Source organism: Trematomus bernacchii, unplaced genomic scaffold (genome assembly GCF_902827165.1).
Source record: "Trematomus bernacchii unplaced genomic scaffold, fTreBer1.1, whole genome shotgun sequence".
NCBI classification, from domain to species: Eukaryota; Metazoa; Chordata; class Actinopteri; order Perciformes; family Nototheniidae; genus Trematomus; species Trematomus bernacchii.
The window spans coordinates 17,435,838-17,454,174 of NW_022987593.1; the positions used below are offsets into that span (position 1 = coordinate 17,435,838).

General features: G+C 39.1%; 1 protein-coding gene and 1 long non-coding RNA gene across 4 annotated transcripts; both read right to left on the reverse strand.

The window, feature by feature from the left end:
• Nucleotides 1-382: 382 nt before the first annotated feature.
• Nucleotides 383-17,457, reverse strand: LOC117482098 (B-cell receptor CD22-like). Of its 3 annotated transcripts, XM_034130102.1 has the most exons (6): nucleotides 17,082-17,457; nucleotides 16,723-16,983; nucleotides 1,814-1,901; nucleotides 1,660-1,717; nucleotides 1,327-1,424; nucleotides 383-589 (listed from the first exon to the last, which is right to left on the reverse strand). In XM_034130102.1, exons 1-5 carry the CDS (start codon nucleotides 17,278-17,280, stop codon nucleotides 1,329-1,331), a joined length of 702 nt encoding a protein of 233 aa, XP_033985993.1. In that variant the 5' UTR covers nucleotides 17,281-17,457; the 3' UTR covers nucleotides 383-589; nucleotides 1,327-1,328. The 3 variants fall into 3 exon arrangements, with proteins under 3 accessions (XP_033985993.1, XP_033985992.1, XP_033985991.1); XM_034130101.1 differs by lacking the exons at nucleotides 383-589; nucleotides 1,327-1,424; nucleotides 1,660-1,717; nucleotides 1,814-1,901 and adding exons at nucleotides 15,156-15,342; nucleotides 15,858-15,915; nucleotides 16,015-16,102 and having other exon boundaries at nucleotides 17,082-17,318; XM_034130100.1 differs by lacking the exons at nucleotides 383-589; nucleotides 1,327-1,424; nucleotides 1,660-1,717; nucleotides 1,814-1,901 and adding exons at nucleotides 15,156-15,342; nucleotides 15,858-15,918; nucleotides 16,015-16,102 and having other exon boundaries at nucleotides 17,082-17,316.
• On the reverse strand, nucleotides 12,306-14,060 carry LOC117482124. The gene is made up of 3 exons (XR_004555835.1): nucleotides 13,568-14,060; nucleotides 13,351-13,408; nucleotides 12,306-13,238 (listed from the first exon to the last, which is right to left on the reverse strand). It is a non-coding gene; the product is annotated as an uncharacterized LOC117482124 (long non-coding RNA).
• Nucleotides 17,458-18,337: the final 880 nt, after the last annotated feature.

The following is an 18,337-nucleotide window of genomic DNA, read 5'->3' on the forward strand; positions in this document are numbered from 1 at the left end:
AATATTTCCAAAAACACATAAAATAAGGCTTGTGCTACGCTGAAGGACAAGATGCTGAGGTTAAGACTCTGTTGAAAGAGGAAGTGTGTGTGTGTGTGTGTGTGTGTGTGTGTGTGTGTGTGTGTGTGTGTGTGTGTGTGTGTGTGTGTGTGTGTGTGTGTGTGTGTGTGTGTGTGTGTGTGTGTGTGTGTGTGTGTGTGTGTGTGTAGGTTTGTGCAGATGTATGCCTATATGTATATCAACATATATACCTAATATGTATAAGCCTTCTTTATTTCATTTTTTCCTCATTTATCCCAACTTTACTAATATTATAACCTTTTGACTACAACATGTATACAAAATGAAGGAATGCTATAAATATGATAGGCATTCTTGATGATGGATGTTAGCACATGCACATTACTTTAGTAAAATGTGTTTATATTTACAGTATAACAAGTTGCAATCTACTCATGCCTGTAAATCTCCTGCTGTCTGTGACTGCTGACTCCTACCTGCCACTAACAATGAAACTCTTATATTTGAAGGTAAATGTTTCCTCTTCAAAGTTTCACTTCCTTCTGTTTCCATCCAGGTCAGTCTCCCTCTGGTTTAAAGCAGCAGAAGAAAAGCATGAGCAAACGTTAGTGAGTTATTTCTCAGTAATGGACCTGAGTAGTTGTTTTGAGTTTGTTTTACGACACATGTAGCTTCTTATTGGCCTTTTTACTGCCATTCAATTTGTGTTAAAGTCCTTGCTGAAATTACAGGAGGCATGTTTGGTCAAACTTGGTAATGTGACTAAACTGCTATTTTTAAATCCAGACTGAAGACTCACACTGCACTGTGACTTTTATTTATGTTTTGTATACCTGTCTTCTTCTATATAAGCATGTTTATTTTATTCTCTTTGCTTTTTAATGACTATTTTTAATGTGTTGCTGATTCACTATTTCTGAATGCTCTTTATGTTTTTAATTTTTGTAAAGCACTCCGAATAGCCTTGTGTTGAAAGGTGCTATATAAATAAACTGTCTTTGTTGAATACTCTATGCTGATTGGACAATTTTAAACATTCTGAGGTCTGCTCTTTTTTTGCTTTGGTCGCTCTGATCAAGGGACTCAGTGCCGTCAAATCAATCCACCGATGGAAGTCCGGTCAATTCAATGTCAGCAATGGACAAAAAGTACATGTTTTCCCCCGTCAGAAAACGTTATTACGCATTAAGGAGTTTTGAAAGACCTATAACGTCTAAAATTTGAACATATATGTCTACACAAATAGATAGGAATTAACTAAAAGATGACTCAACAGCACATGCTGCTGACTGATAGCTGGCTGACCTTCAGACCAGGTCCTCCTGCTCCTCTGGTTCTTCATCCTGTTCTGCAGAGACCATGTTTAGGTCTGAGAGGTTAGTATAATCAGGACCAGACTCCAACTGAAGAGTAGAGACAAGAAAAGATGAACGTTCAAGTCCTTTGGATACAATTACACCTTTGAATAAAGGAAAGACTGTTTTATATATTTCTCTTTTGATACGAATGACAGGAGGATTAATACATATTGGTAATTGTATATCAAGAAGCAAGGCATATTTACATTCTCCTTGTGAACACAATTATTAACAATTCTGTAATATCACTTTGCTGGAGTTGGATCTGTCACTGTCTCACCTCCACAGTCTCTATGGGTTCATTCGCTTCAGAGGTGGAGCTCACAGTCTTCTTCTTCCTGAATTGTGTTCAAACATAGTCAGATAAATAAGTAAAAGTGTTACTCTAAGTACCCCAAATGATAAATGTCAATGCAGAAGTTTAAAAGTCTCACCTCATCCAGAGACAGACAAGGAGCAGAGGAATCAGCCCCAGAACCACCACAGAGAACCTGGTGATGTTCACGATCATTGGGGATGTATCTAGAAAAGGAGGTAAACAGTTGTCAGATACTTTAACTGTGAGTGGGATCCAGGAACCCCTCAACAAACACACGCCTGTTTGCTATCCTGGCTCCACACTGGTAGAAGGAGTTCCCCATTGCTATCAGAACAGCAGAAAGTCTACACATCGTGTGTCATAGACTGAAAACCAAATCTGTGTCCACTGAACCTAGGACATTACATTCTTTCAACTTCCCATTTCGGTCACCTTTTTTAGTTTTGTGTTTTATTTTAAAAGGTCTTCGCCACTTTGTGTTAAATCTCTTTTTACTTCCTGACTTTGTGTTTGTCCGCCCCATCCTGATTTTTGAACCCGAGACCCTTGTGTTTTTGCCTCCTCTCTTGACTATCTATATACAAATGGATGTTTTAAGGTTTGAATCTGGGTCCAAAAGCTGCATTAAAACTGCTAAAAATCTCCTAAAGCTGCAGTAGGTTGTGAATGTGAAGGAGGGAGTGTTGTAGAAATTCTGTCCAGAGATAGTAACAGTAAATTGCATCTTGGCTCTTCAAAGAACTGTAGTTGTTCGGAGACTTTTCCACATGTATGATATGAACTTGGAAGTTGCTGTGCCTCTTGGGATGTCCTGTGGTGCGAAATGACTTACCTGCCACAACAATCTGATGTAAGGTGGAGTTACGACGTCCTAACTTGTTCTGGGCTTCACAGGAATAACTCCCACTGTGTTCAGCTCTGAAGTCAGTGATGGTGAAGATCTGTCCTGAAGCTTTTGGAGAGTCTTCATTCTCCTTGTACCAGGTGTAGTTAGCTGCTGGGTTAGCATCACTGCTACAGGTCAGAGTCACTGAACTGCCCTCCTTTATCTCAGCAGAGGGACTCACTGACACAGAGGGGAGCTTTGGAGCATCTGGAGGAGATGTGTAGAAGTGTATTTTACTAATTCCCCACTTGATATCATCAAGGTGTGCGGAAGGGGCCCAACTTGGCAGTGGAAACTACCATCTACGGCAAAAAAGCCTACATACTGCAGGATATATCCACTTGAGGCCTTGTTTTTGACCTGAGCACTGCAATCTAGATTCTGTACCATGCAATATTTTAGGAGATTGATAAAATCGTTAGTTAATCAATCTATTAGCAGCAAACACATGTTCTTGATCCTACGATGTGTACTTTGTTCCTGCAAAGATTGTGCCACTTAGCTCGAGTCGTATCCTTAGTTTAAAGCCACAGTTTATTTGATTGAAACGTTGGTTTACTCTCTCAGCAGACATAAGTGGACCAAACAAATGAAACGAGAAAAATGAAAAATGTTTTTACATAAAGAAAGCCAAGTAGGCAAATCACGGAGTAACGTATGGAGAGCTCATGTCACGAATGGCGCAAATCCTTCAGCTGCAGCCAATAAAGTGTAATTCCTTTATCAAACACAGAGGCATTTTGTACTAAATCAAATGAAACCTTTGAAGTAACAGTAACATATTAGCATTACATGAAATCCAACTCTTTTTAGAGGTATTGCTTCCAAGCTGGCATGGACTAGAGGAATGACTCAAGGGATCACAAACCTTCTTGTAACGTACACATGGCATGTGAATATGTTAGACATCAAAAGGTGATAGACGTCCTTCATGAATTTATTTTAGGAAATGTTTCTACCAGGGAAAGATCATCACAGGTTAACAATCACTATCTCTACTCAACACATGTATATTGACTGAGTTGTTGATGTTTTGTACTTACATTGGACATCTATGTGTACTGATGTAGAGTTGATCTGGCCGTACTTATTCTTAGACTGGCAGTGGTAGTTCCCTTTGTCATCTAAGGTGATAGAGGCAAGTTGATAAATGTCTTTTGACCCCCCAGGCAGTGTTTGGTTGTCCTTGTACCAGGTGTAGTTAGCTGCTGGATTAGCGCTACCTTTACAGGTCAGCTGCAATGATTTGCCAATCTCTATCTCAGCAGAGGGACTCGCTAACACAGAGGAAGTCTTTGGAGCATCTGGAGGACAAAAGAGAGAAACCAGTTTTTTTGGGCATATGGCTCCAACAAACCAGAAGCAGCAACACAATGATTAAGCTCACTTCACTTCCATCTACAATAGAAACCCTGCTCCATGAGAGAGGGTGTTATCACATCTGCAAAGATGGCAGATTAAAATATTTCCTGATAGACCTGATCATGAAATTTGGCCACAAATTTATATATTCAAAGTTAAGAATGTGTTGCTCACTAGATAGCAAAAAGGGTAAACAATAAGGTACACTTGAATTTAATCACTACTTGACAGACAGTTGTTGAGTATTTCCTAATCACATTTTTCAGTGTAGCTAATGATTACATTATAGAGAAACAACTGTTAAATATTATGTACATGAATTAATATGTACTGTAAATAATTGTTCATGGGTATTTCTGAATTCTTTAGTCATAATAAAGTAATGATTTGTCATTGGTTAAATGCCGTTTAGTGCATCACTTAATCAAGTCACAACTATTAATTGAGTCATGGAATTTAAGGATTTAGAGATAGCCTCGTAAAGTTAATAACAGTAAATATTAGTTAAATATAACAATATTGAACAGTCGTTCCTCAATGATGTCATCATTAGCAACTCTATAAAATGTGATTAGAAGTTACGGCCAGTTCACTTTTTGTTACCCACTTGTTCCCTGGATCCCATGTAATGTAAAGCAAGCTGAGCTGAAGAAAGTAGTGATGATAAGTAACATCTTCTCTTGAAACAACTAGACAGATATAAGCTTGTTAACTTTTAATAAACTGTCTTACTCACATTTCACATCAATAAGGATGTTTGCAGATGTGCTGCTCCCCAGCTTGTTCTCAGCTCTACAGAAATACTCTCCAGAGTCAGAGGCCTGGATGGAGCTGAAGACAAGCTGTGGTCCTTCACTGAGAAGAGGAACGTCTGCATTGCTATTCCTCTTGTACCAGGTGTAGTTAGCTGCTGGGTTAGCATCACTGCTACAGGTCAGAGTCACTGAACGGCCCTCCTTTATCTCACCAGAGGGTCTTGACGAAGAAGGAAGCCTCGGAGCATCTGAAAGAGAAATATAAAAAATGTGTTTCTCACTAGATTAGCACAAAGGGTATCTACATTATTGAATGCTGAATGAACTGTAGCTGCATTTAGGACTTCGAACATGGTTTGGCAAAATGCATGTTTGTTGGACGGATTTAACCTTTGTCCAAAAGGTGCACAACATTTAAACTTTACACCACAATAAGGTACACTTGATTTGTAGTCGATACAGGGCAACGAATGAAGACTGTGATGTTACAGTAATCACTACGAACTAAAATGTATTACTGAAGATTATTATAATGTTGTACATCTCTCTGTATGAGAACCTTGTTTTACTTATTTTTAATTACCTTATTGTTTGTTCACCTCCTTAACCTGTTGTTGGGTTGAGGAGCTTGGGGGAAACGCTACAAAACTCAGTATTAAAGGTTTTTCTTACATTGTTCATACTATAATAATTTACCTTAATGGGTTAAATATATTGTGAATATAGTTTTAGTGTTGTTTCCATTTGATGCCATAGTGAACTGAGGTATAGAGTTATGAGTCAGTGATGTTAGTGCACTGAGGCAGGACAACATGCACCACGTGTTGAAACTGTAAACTTTAACACATTATTTCTTAGACAAAATAAATGAATAAATATTAGAGGGTGTGGTACATAAAAAGAGTCTTCTTTGCTATGTTGAGTATTTCTCTGTGGAAAGGCTGCTGCAGGGTGTGAATGGAAACTTTAAAGAAAAGCAGAACATTGACGCGTGTAAAACTAAGATAACAAATTACTGAGAGAGTTTATTTTTAAGCATTGGACTAATTGCTTTCAAAAGTCGACAAAAACATTGATTACTTCCTGTATGTTGCACCTGCTATATCTCTCCTCATTGACAGAAGGAAAGCATCATCTCTGCAGAAATGTCTAGATATTTATCAAAGCTACAACAGCAACTGAACAACATGTATTTAAAGTTATGTTGAGGACTGCAGGACGATAGAGGAAGTTCAACACAGCGATGAATTGGCAATTATTTAAAGCATGAGTAGTTTGTTAATGTAGGTACTGTATGTACAGTCATTATTTCCATCCATACAGACATAGTGTTACCATGCTAAATGGTGCTGTATTTCTAAAGTGTTTAAACTATCTTACAATATAAATGTAGATACAGTACGTCTCACAGAGAGGAGGAAGACAACAAATCCACTGCAGTTCAACTCATAGCTGCTGCTTTTATTATTTCACCTCCTTAAATTATCTTGTGGGCTCTCATCATGATTACATTACGTTGCAGGAGCTGGCTGTTTTTACAGAGCTTGCAAAAATCAACATATTCTCATCTTGCACCTGCAACCTTGAATGACATGAAGAACAATTTAAAGCTAACCTCATTTATGATATCTTTCTTTGTGGGGTATCTTGGTGCCTAAAGGATTTACTGTTATTGTTGATATTTAGTTTTGTTTGTAACTCTTCTTTATTCAAAATGAGGTCTCCACCTAAATCTATGTCTTCTGTGTGTCTCTTTACCTAAGATGGCTTATTTACTGGCTGTAGTTAAGCTTTCTTTTTCGATATATATAACTGCGGCATCTGCATTCAGATTCAGAAGAATCCTCTGAAATTGTCATTGTAATGTCAGTGTGTGTGTTTATGAGTAAACTCACACACTGCAGGAGAGGGGAAGACTTCATGACCTTTCAGAGCACATGAGATCCTGTCTGCGTGGTGAAGCAAGCCTTTATAAGAAGAAATCGTTGTTTTGGGGATTTTCTTTCTGTTCTTGAACCAGATGTAGGAAACACCAGCTGGACTGCAGCTGCTGTGACACTCCAGCTCTGCATAGGTATCAGACTGCTGGACTGTTGCTGTGATCACCTGCACCTGCAGAGCTGGATATGAGAAAAAGAAACATTTGAAATGACACAATATTACATCACTTGGTCCAGCAGTTTACTCAGGATTTGTTATGTAAGGGGTGGGGGGCTGATAGATGAAGAGAACAATCTTTTTTAATAGTCACATTAAACTGTTTACATCTTAAAATATTGGAATATAAACACCTTTTCCGATATCAAAACTTTCCCTTTACTTCTCTAAGTGCCATTTTCAATTCCCATTTCCGTGTAATCAAGCTAAAGGAAAGTGAAATGCAACTACAAGTGACTGAATACACCTTATCAAGCAGGACCATGGGGAAAGTGATAATCACAATTATATATCACAATTATTGTGACATAAACATTAAGTAACGATGCACTTCTCTGACTTCCATGTTGTGCCAATGTTAACTTTTGTTTCGTAAACATATTCATTGTTGAATAGCTGCGAGGCTGATGACGTGAGAGCGAGGACTGTATTTGAAGGTATAACGTGTAGGTGTATTTTTATCAGTGTGTGTTGATCAGTACCTGTGACAGTCAGAGTTGTTACAGGTAAATCACTCCTCCATTCAAAGCTTGGTGTTTTGAATTTGAAGAGATACTGAGCTGAATCTGAGTCTCTCAGGTCAGAGATCCTCAGAGTGGAGCGTCCTCTCTCTGTTTCAAGGATCTGAACACGACCTGCATACTGGGAGTCTTTACTAAGGTCCTCAGGTTGAGAGGGATTCTGCCACTGATGACTACGCTCAGGACTGAACCAGAACTTTGATGTAATGCATTCATTACTGCTGTACGTGCAGGAAATGTCCACTGATGATCCTTTGGGGGCGCAGATACTACCTTGAATGGAAGTCACCGTGTTGCTGTCTCGACCAGTGACACCTGAAACATTCAAACTGATTTTTAAACCATTGTTTTACCAGAGTTGATGAGAAGTCACATACCCATACAGTTAGCTATGGCTTCCAGATGGTGTTATGTTAGAATAAGGTAGTGAAGTGAACTCACACACTGAAGGGGAGGGAGAGTCCTCATATCCTTTCAAAGCACAGGAATAGCTGTCTAGAAAACTCAAGTCGACTTGAAGATAAGAAGATGTCCCTGTTTGAATCTTTTCACGGTTCTTGTACCAGACGTAATCATTATCAGGTAAATCACAACTGCTCTGACACGTCAGGTTAGCTCTGCTAGAATCTTTGCTTTCCACCTGCACCGAGAGATCTGTATTTGTGAAGAAGGAACATGATGGTTATATTATTGTTTTCTTAAAGTTGAACATTTGGAACTGATTGGCATGAATGAAAATATTACCTGTGACAGACAAAGTGACTCCAGGTGAACCAAAATATGTTCCACCTGCTTGGTTTGTTGTGAACCTGAACCAGTACTCAGCTGAGTCGCTCTCTCTCAGGTTTCTGATTCTCAGAGTGCAGATGTTGTTTTCACAGAGATCCTCTACACGACCTGCATACTCTGAGTCTGTGGTCAGATCTACAGGTTCACCACCTTTCTGTTTAGTAAACCAGAATGTTTTCTCCACTGTGGTAACTCTGCCTCTCCATCTATATGGGTATGTGAAGATGCATCTTATCTCCACTGTTGATCCTTTCACTGCACAGATCTCAGTAGAAGAGTAAGTCACTCCCCAGCCACCCTGACCCTGAACCACTGAAACACAGAGCACATCAGAAACATTCATCAGACTCGTCAGACTTTCTTAGCTTTATCAAACACATCTTTTTATCATTTCATATTATATTAATTTAAATAGACAGGAATGTTCTGATGTTTGTTTCTAACTGGGTTTATACTTAAAAAGTCTTAATATTGTTTCCAGTGAACAGAGGCATCAAAAACATATATAATGTTGACGTTGGACATCATGCTGCAGTGTATTTAACCTTTAACGCATTATTTACCTGATAAATACTCAGATAAATACTTTTTTGAATTTGAACCTTAGAAAAAGATGAGAATAACATATTAGAGGGTGTGGATCAGAACAAAGAGTCTTCTTTCCTGGCTTGCTTTTCTCTCAGTGATCAGGCTGCTGCAGGGCGTGAATGGAAACTTCAAAGAAAAGCAGAACATTGAGGCGTGTGATATTAAGATAACAAATGACTGACAGAGAGGTTATTTCTAAGTGTTGGACTGCTAATTGCTTGCAAAAGTCGACACAAATGTTGCATGTTGCACCTAGGTCTCCTCATTGTCAGGTAAAAGAAAGCATCTGGCTTCTCTGCAGAAATGAGATATTTATCAAAGCTACAATATCCACTAAACCACATGAGTATTTATTTAAAGTCATGTTTCTAAATGACTCTTAACATAAATCCAATGTTCAGTCTTGTTTTGTCAGATAAATATTACTATGTCCCCATCTTTACGATGCAGTAACTTTGTGTATCCTTATGTTGGTGATGCCTGAAGTGTAGAGTTTTGAGAGATCTTATCATTGAAGAAAGCTGCATGTAGCACCTTGCGTTGATAGGGAGTTACAGCACTAACTTGTTACTGTGATCGCCCCGGTGCCTTTGTTGCATGTCATACCCAGATCTCTCTTCCTGTTTCCAGTTAGTCTTTACACTTTTCACCGTCCAATGGAGGCCAAACATGAAGAAAATGCAAAAGCTACGATCATGTACATGCATGCAAACAGACGTTCATGCATTCACGGACACACACCTTCACACACACTTGACCTTCATGCAAATTGTCGGCCTCCTAGGGCCAAAACTGTGGCCGCCATAAAGAGAGAAAGAGCGATCCGTTGATGGGCGCAGGCAGATTGAAGTCAGATGATTATTCATTAGTGACTTTTATCCACGTTGCAACTCCTACCGTAAGTTTCTTATATGAATTACATTATCAAATACAGCTGCTGAATGTATAATGCTGAGAAACACTTGCTAAAGTTAAGTGGTGAGGACTGCAGGAGGAAAGAGGAAGTTCAACAGAGCGATTCATTTTAATTAACAATTATTTAAATAAAAAAAAAGTGTTGTTTTGTAATATTTACAGTCATTATTTCCATCAACACAGACATGGTTTTACCATGCCAAATGGTGCAAACACTCTGTATTTCTGAGCTGCATCAACTATCTTACAATATAAATGTAGATGTACAGTACCTTGTACAACGAGAAGGAAGACGAGAAATCCTCTCGCTGCTGCTGGTAGACTCATAGCTGCTCCTCACGTCTCTGATAAACCATCAGGTCGATCAAATGCAGGAGAAATACTGTTTGTCAGTGAGTCACCAAAAAACGTTTGTACATCGAGCAGGGTGTTTTCTCTGTCACTCGTACAGCTGTGTTAAAAAGAGGTCAACGTGTTAAAAACTGCCCTTGCTTCCTTCCTCTTAACAGTTACAAGATACAAGAGACGGTAAACATAGTTAAAATGAAGAACTCTGTGGTTTTGCAAACAATGCATTAACTTGTAAACATATACAGTATGAAAATGGCTGACTGACAGCTCAACATTGCCATCCTTAAAGCCACAATGTGTGTAAAAACATGGACAAACACGCTGAATGGTTGGTTTATTGTTAAAAATCATCATTAAAGTAAGAATTTGTTTTTCATCCGTAGTATTCATCCTACTGCATATAATCAGCTAATTATGGGCGTCCACTTTTAATTACATTTTACCACAATTTCCAGCAGCCAATCATTGTGCTGCAGTCAAACTTTACATCTGCTCTCCCCTCTCCTGCAGTCAGGTGTGATTTCAGGTGTTTCAGACATCAAGTCATCATATCCAGTGCCCAGGTTGAGCCAATCCAAAAACCACACCTCATCAATCCAGATATTTAGCATCCTCTTCATCCACATCCTCATCAATAAAGATCTTCAACATCACCACCAATGCCTACTCCTATTATACTCACGGCTGCACTATGCCCTCAAGATATACGATTTTAGGATTGGGGTCTTATCACCAAAGACTTTTAACATTTCTATCATATCGTGCATGGGTCAATATATGTTCTTTACGGACAAAAATAGGTCTCTCCTGATTGAAAGAATAACAGTAATCTCGAACACTAATTTATCACATTGGGTCCTTTTTCACAAACACAGAGCACATGAGAAACTATATTCAGATTATGTTTTGTAAAGATGTACCCCTGCCCTCTACAGTCAAACCTTTGTAATGTTCTGTGATGGAAATGTCCAGATGTGAGAGTAATCCTGTATTTTAATCATTGGCAAATAACAAACTCCTGGTGCCTCACTGAATGTGAAGATGCCGTCCACTTACAGATAATTAGATTAGACTATAGTCAACGTTATAGTACAACAAAATGCAGTTTGCATCGAGTGAATGAGGTTACAGTAAATTCACATAACAAACAGTGTTGAAGTAATGGACATACATGTTTAAATATAATTAAGTAACTTTGGATAATTGGGTGCAGATTTAGATGTACATGTATACACATACAAGGTGCAGGGATTAGGCATGAGTTAAACACAGATTTAAAGGACACCTATCATGCTATATTTAAATGATATATTGTAGGGCCATACCTATATAAGGTATATTTATATGTTTTCAAAATACCAAACAGATCATGCATTTTAGCCATGCCTCATTTCGCTCTATGTGCTGTTTGCTGTCTACGGGTCTGATTCTGCTGACCACGCCCCCCTGCAGGAGAGGGGAGGCGTGCTCTGATCAGCTGCTGGGCTGTCAGAAGAGGGGGAGAAAAAGAGATCTCCGTCCTCCGTGTTTTATTATATAGAGTTGTTATTCATTTGTTTTAAAGCTCAATAAATAACAAAGAAGACCTTTGACCGGCACTTTTCTAATTTTGTTCGGAAGATTTAAACTTTAACGGACATCTTGACCGGCGAAAGAAACTGAAACTGAAACTCTGCCGCACGGTCCCCTCGTTCCTTGGAAGAGGCGGAGAGGTGGGTGTTTGTCATCTGCTGGTGGACTAACCGGAGAGAATTACAGTGCTTGCCTCGACGGGGAGGGATTGCATTGAATTAAAGCAGCGGGAGCAAACGCTTGCCTCGGGGAGGGAGAAAGAAAGTCACAGCGGAGAATAAACAGAAGGGTAACCATGGTAACTATGGGCGGGAAGTCTTCTTCACTGCTTTTGTGGCAGACTACAGCGCCACTTACAGGCCTGGCATATGTACTACAACGTCTCCAGCGCTTTCGAGCGGCAATGGCCGGCCGTGGCCCAACCCCACATTCCCCTGATTGGTAGAGTTGGCCCAATAGCCGTAGCGCCACTTCTGTGACGTCAGTGAAGTGTTCAAATCTGGATCAGTTTTTATCAGATCCGTTGCAGCCCCTTTTTTAGAGATTTGGGTATGGAGGAAAATAGAGAGAGTTGTGTTTTCTGACACTTGGTGAGTTCCCTGGAACACCGGGGACACATATTCATGTATAAAAGACGTACAAAAGTGCATTTTGCATGATAGGTCCCCTTTAATAAACAGTAAATAATGATGTGCTAGTTTCACAGGAGTCTTCACTTCAGAACCATGACGCAGTCTGAAGCCAGATTATTACATGTATAAAATGTCATTTATGCTCAAAAGTTATTGAGTTTATTTACATCAGCTTTCTAAATATAAAGGGAATAATAGAGATGGGTAATTATTCAACATTGAAGGATTCAGGTTCTGATTTTAAGGAACTGTAAGTGGGAAAGATATTACTGATCATCAGCACATCAATTTGCAATCAAATTGAATGTATTTTTTAAGATGATTTACAGAGTGTTAAAACATCACATGGATGATTTATTCTATACAGTACTGATAGCATCATAATTCATACAGACAATACATTCAGCCAAGGGCGACAGAAATATTCACATATGCAATGTTATTTATAAAAACTGGCTTACAGTGCAGACCAGACCTAGGTTGCATCAAATTACCATTATGGACAATATAAAAGCTTTCAAATATTAGTCTCATGGCAAGACTAGTATTCAGCTAACTCCACAGCACTGTAAACGTTGTTGAGTCATACTGTGACTCTGAAGATGATTTTTCTCCATCTCCTAACACATATTCTGCTCTTTCCTCTCCAACCTGTGAAAGCTGTGTTGTTCACTCTCAGTGCTTTCGGCTTGACAAATATATTTACCTGTTCAGAAACATTTTGTCTAAAACTTTCTGCACAGTGGCGCCTCCTGCGGGAGTGAGAGGGGACTGAAATGATGTTCAAACTAACAAAAGTTATTAGGGAAGCTCTCTGTTTCTTCTAATCAGCCACTGCAACATCTAAAGTGTGCCATCTGGTGAGGTGTCTTTGAAATGTTTACAATAAACAGTGCATGGTGTAAAATGTGATGCTTCACATTAGCTCTTCCTGTTGCTCAGAGTCTTCAGTCTGTGCTGCTGAGATGGACTTGAAGCCTGAGACATGTTGGTACTCAGGACCAGAGTCCAGCTGATGGGGAGAAACAACAAAATGACTCAATTTAAAACAGGCTTTCTGTTAGATTTTATCTAAAAATGTATTATAAGTTTAATAAACCACATTTCTTTCATGATTCTCTAACCTTCACACTGTGCACAGGGTCATTCGCTTCATTGGGGGAGTCCAGAGTTTTCTTCTTCCTGGATTTAATTTGTCAAGCAAAACAATTTATGATTTAGAAATCTTACAGTCTTACAACGCTATTAATAGCCTTACAAAAAAGACAGAACTGAGAGATGTAAGGTAGGTCTTACATTATGTCCACAAAGACAAATTGTTTAAAAGGTGAAATTGTTTACCTCCTGCAACAGCACAGAAGAAGAACAGCTATCAGGATCAGAGCCAGCAGCGTCACAATTATGACTACAATAATTATTATTATTATAGGTTTACCTAGAAATGCAGAAAGACATGCATTAGTTTAATGGTTGCCTTAATAAATCATTTTTTCAGTAAACCCTTAAGATTCTGACAGAAAATGTTAAATCTTCTTATTCATTTTCAGATCGGTATAAACATCATTGGTGTTTGTAATGCCCTGCAGAAATAATGCATTAAAAAAAACTGGACCACTGAAGGTATAAAGAAGCATTTCAGAGTTTCTAACCGTTAAGATTCTGACTTTTTCTGAGAATTATGACTTTTTCTCAGAATCACATTTTTCTAAAAAGTCAGACTTTTTCTCAGAAATCCGACTTCTTTCACAAAGTCTGACTTTTTCTCAGATGAATTCTGAATTTTCTTAACATTTTCTCAGAATTCTGACTTTTTTCAATAGAGTGCCACGCGTCCTAAAACCCGGAAGTAAACTCCTTCCGGTTCCTTCGACAAAAATGCAATGCGATTTCTCCATAGGATTTTGGAAAATAGCTGGAAATAAGGTCTGTGGTTGACACACATTGAAGAGACGGATCACGTTTTGTTCAGCCGGATAATCTCCACATGTCTACCCTTAGCGGGAGTGTTTTACGTGTTCGGTGTAATGACGTACAACGACCTCCACAACTTCTGTAGTCCTATTCAGCCACTTGGTAACAACCATCGTTTCGTCATCGTCAGACACGTAAACTCTTCAAAAATCACCAGTGGGGTCACTGCTGATGTATTTAATGTCGTAGAACAAAAGGTGATCCGTCTCTTCAATGTGTCTCAACCACAGACCTTATTTCCAGCTATTTTCCAAAATCCTATGGAGAAACTGCATTGCTTTTTGGCGAAGGAACCGGAAGTGGTAAAAATGCTAACTTACTTCCGGGTTTTAGGACGCGTCACTGCGGTTCTCTATATCAGAACGTTTTTTGTCAACCAAAAATGTTCACATGATGTCCTTATCCTCTCCCATACAATTTGAATGAAGTATTACGTTTATTTCTTTGCTAACTAAAAATAAGTACATCAAAAGTTGTTTCAGGTTGAATTTTTTATTTTTTATCCAGCTCTGTTATTCATTTTTACAAAAGAGAATTCAGATTTTTAGCTCAGTTTGGAAGTCAGAATATTTTCTTTTGGGAAATTTTTATCAAAATTCTGACTTTTTCCTCAAATTTGGACTATTTGTCATTCTTAAAAAATATGCTTAAATTAGACAGATAAAATACAGTTATAAAGTTACAGTGCTGTGTAAGACACAAATAGTTAATTGGACTGAGGTGATCGTAAAAGTGTTTAAATATGCCACATCAACAAAAATGTATTAATAAATGTTCAGGAGCCGGCGCTTGAAGTTTTCGGAGAAGATAAATAAGAATTTCTGCAGAAAAATGAAGCAGAGGCGAGAGCAGGCAGAAAAGTGTCTTCACTGTAAGAAAGCAGGAAGTATGACGAAGTTAGACTTTGTGCAACACACCGACAAGCCTCTCTTGAAAAAATGAAGACAGGCTCAAAGATTTGCAAAAATATTTGTTTTCATAACAATGATTTTATTTCCAATGTTGCTGTGGGAATAAAAACTTTTCTCAAATCAAATCTTTGAGCATTCAGCACTCCAGCGTGTACGAATGATACGGGTCAGGTGATTGGTCAGAGCAGAAAACACTGTGTGGACAAACTGAGGGCAGGTGAGGGGCCGCAGGGTCTGAAACAAGAGAGGTAACATGTTATCAGGTATAATGTTCACAGTGTCTACCATCACAGTTTAGCGTGCTAGCATGCATGTAAATCCCCCTGAGATAAATGTGTAAATTACAATATAGTGCTATATAAATACAATTGATAAGGCAAGGCAAGTTTATTTATATAGCACCTGTCAACACAAGGCAATTCAAAGTGCTTTACAAAAATGAAAGACATTAAGAAAATGGCATTTAAAAACAGTCATTAAAAATCAAAGATAATAAAATACATGAATAAAAGTTACAGTGCAGTGTAAGATATGAACAGTTCAATTAAATAGCTAGAGTAAGGTCTCAGAAGATCAAACATATTACAATTCATTGCTGAGATATGTGATTAAAACAAGAACCTTATGATAGCGCGACAGAACATTTAAAATAATATATTTTCCGACTCAGACCAACCCAGTAAATGTTCCATCCTTACAGCCATTGAGCTAGCATAGCATAGCATACATCTTTCAACTCTTCCTCTCACCTGTGCTATGCTGTTCAGTCTCTGTCTGAGCTTGCGCCATTGATTGGTCAAACTGTATCTTCTTGATAGTGGTGGTGAAAAAACAAATACAATTAAAACATTTTATTATAATTGCTGAATTGTTAGTGTTAGTTAGTATAGTCATAGTAAAGCTCACATAGTCCGCAGATAGGCAGAGAGGATGATGATGATGAACAGGAGGAAACCCAGTGTTATCCCAATGTGTGACCTTGGTTGGTGATTGGCTAATGGTTACACAAGCCAAAAAAACATTATGACATCATAAAGTGGCCAAAATCTGATCAGCTCATTTTCAGACAGGTTTTTATATAAATGGATCAGGACAAAAAGAGAGAGAATCTTTGTTCCTGAAACTTTCAGAATCTCTTTCCACAGAGGGGACACATGTTGATGTAAGAGAGACATGAAGAAGAGGGGACACATGTTGATGTAGAAGAGACATGAAGAAGAGGGGACACATGTTGATGTAGAAGAGACATGAAGAAGAGGGGACACATGTTGATGTAGAAGAGACATGAAGAAGAGGGGACACATGTTGATGTAGAAGAGACATGAAGAAGAGGGGGACACATGCTGATGTAGAAGAGACATGAAGAAGAGGGGACACATGTTGATGTAGAAGAGACATGAAGAAGAGGGGACACATGTTGATGTAGAAGAGACATGAAGAAGAGGGGACACATGTTGATGTAGAAGAGACATGAAGAAGAGGGGACACATGTTGATGTAGAATAGACATGAAGAAGAGGGGACACATGTTGATGTAGAAGAGACAGGAAGAAGTGGATTTTGCATAATATGTGACCTTTAAGTCATGTACATGACTCCCATGAGTATGACTTACCTGCCACAACACTCAGATGTAAGGTGGAGTTACTACGTCCTAACTTGTTCTGGGCTCCACAGTAATAACTCCCACTGTGTTCAGCTCTGAAGTCAGTGATGTTGTAGATCTGTCCTGAAGCTTTTGGAGAGTCTTCATTCTTCTTGTACCAGGTGTATTTAGCTGCTGGGTTAGCATCACTGCTACAGGTCAGAGTCACTGAACTGCCCTCCTCTATCTCAGCAGAGGGACTCACTGACACAGAGGGGAGCTTTGGAGCGTCTGGAAGATAAATGTTTAAATGTTATTACAGAAATTCAACTGTTTTAAGACACTCAGTAGTTCTGTTTTACATTTAAAAAAGGTGCTGTTTCTCTCACATTTTACATTGATAAAGACGTTTTTAGATATCCTCCCCAGCTCGTTCTCAGCTGTACAGAAATACTCTGCAGAGTCAGAGGACTGGATGGAGCTGAAGACAAGCTGTGGTCCTTTATTCAGAGATATAAAGTTTCCATTCTCCTTGTACCAGGTGTAGTTAGCTGTTGGGTTAGCATCAGTGCTACAGGTCAGAGTCATTGAACTGCCCTCCTCTATCTCAGCAGAGGCACTCACTGACACAGAGGGGAGCTTTGGAACATCTGGAAGATAAATGTTTAAATGTTATTACAGAAATTCAACTGTTTTAAGACACTCAGTAGTTCTGTTTTACATTTAAAAAAGGTGCTGTTTCTCTCACATTTTACATTGATAAAGACGTTTTTTAGATATCCTCCCCAGCTCGTTCTCAGCTGTACAGAAATACTCTGCAGAGTCAGAGGACTGGATGGAGCTGAAGACAAGCTGTGGTCCTTTATTCAGAGATATAAAGTTTCCATTCTCCTTGTACCAGGTGTAGTTAGCTGCTGGGTTAGCATCACTGCTACAGGTCAGAGTCACTGAACTGCCCTCCTCTATCTCAGCAGAGGGACTCACAGAGGGGAGCTTTGGAGCATCTGGAGGAGAAGAAGTTAACATTAACTAACATAAACACTGTCATGTAATGAACAAAATATATTTGAACATTAGTTCAATGATTAGTTCATAATTTGTGGATAAAACGTTATCATGGCCTGATCGTTCCCAGTAGTCGCAGTCCAGAGTTCTGATCCTGAAACTCTGGGATCATTTCACTTCACATACAGATGGAGCATCTTATTTCAGACTCCAGCTTACTGCTTCCTGCCTACTACCTGCCAGTTACCTGCCTAAGACCTGCCAAAGACCAGTATCTGGGAATGTTAAGCCCTCCCACTATTTTCCAAGAGGGCGTTGCCAGATTTTCAATTTCAGGATTTAACCAGGAGATGGCGCTTCCTTCACAGAAACAGGAAGACAGCTTTTCATGGACTTTCAGTTTTGTTTAGAAGAGCATTTGAACACATCAATATTTTGTTGTCGGCCGTAAGCAAACCGGGTCGTTGGCGTCCGGCCGTTCTGTGGAACTCACAGCTGGCCAGGGATAAGTCCCGACTCTCCCGACGGCCAATCCGTGCCTCCCCTGACTGCACGTTGCTGACACACACCGCTGCAAACTCTCTGCACGGAGGAGCCGCGGAGGAAGAGACACACGTTCACTAAGCCAAACTATATCCAG

What these genes read in the sequence shown, in the direction of transcription:
- LOC117482098 (XM_034130100.1), bottom strand. Translation starts at nt 17,280, where the DNA reads ATGACTCTGACCTGTAGCACTGATGCTAACCCAACAGCTAACTACACC. An exon ending in CGTCTTTATCAATGTAAAAT is followed by an intron (nt 16,984 to 17,081) that starts GTGAGAGAAACA and finishes TTTATCTTCCAG; the next exon opens with ACGCTCCAAAGCTCCCCTCT. An exon ending in ACATCTGAGTGTTGTGGCAG is followed by an intron (nt 16,103 to 16,722) that starts GTAAGTCATACT and finishes TGTAACCATTAG; the next exon opens with CCAATCACCAACCAAGGTCA.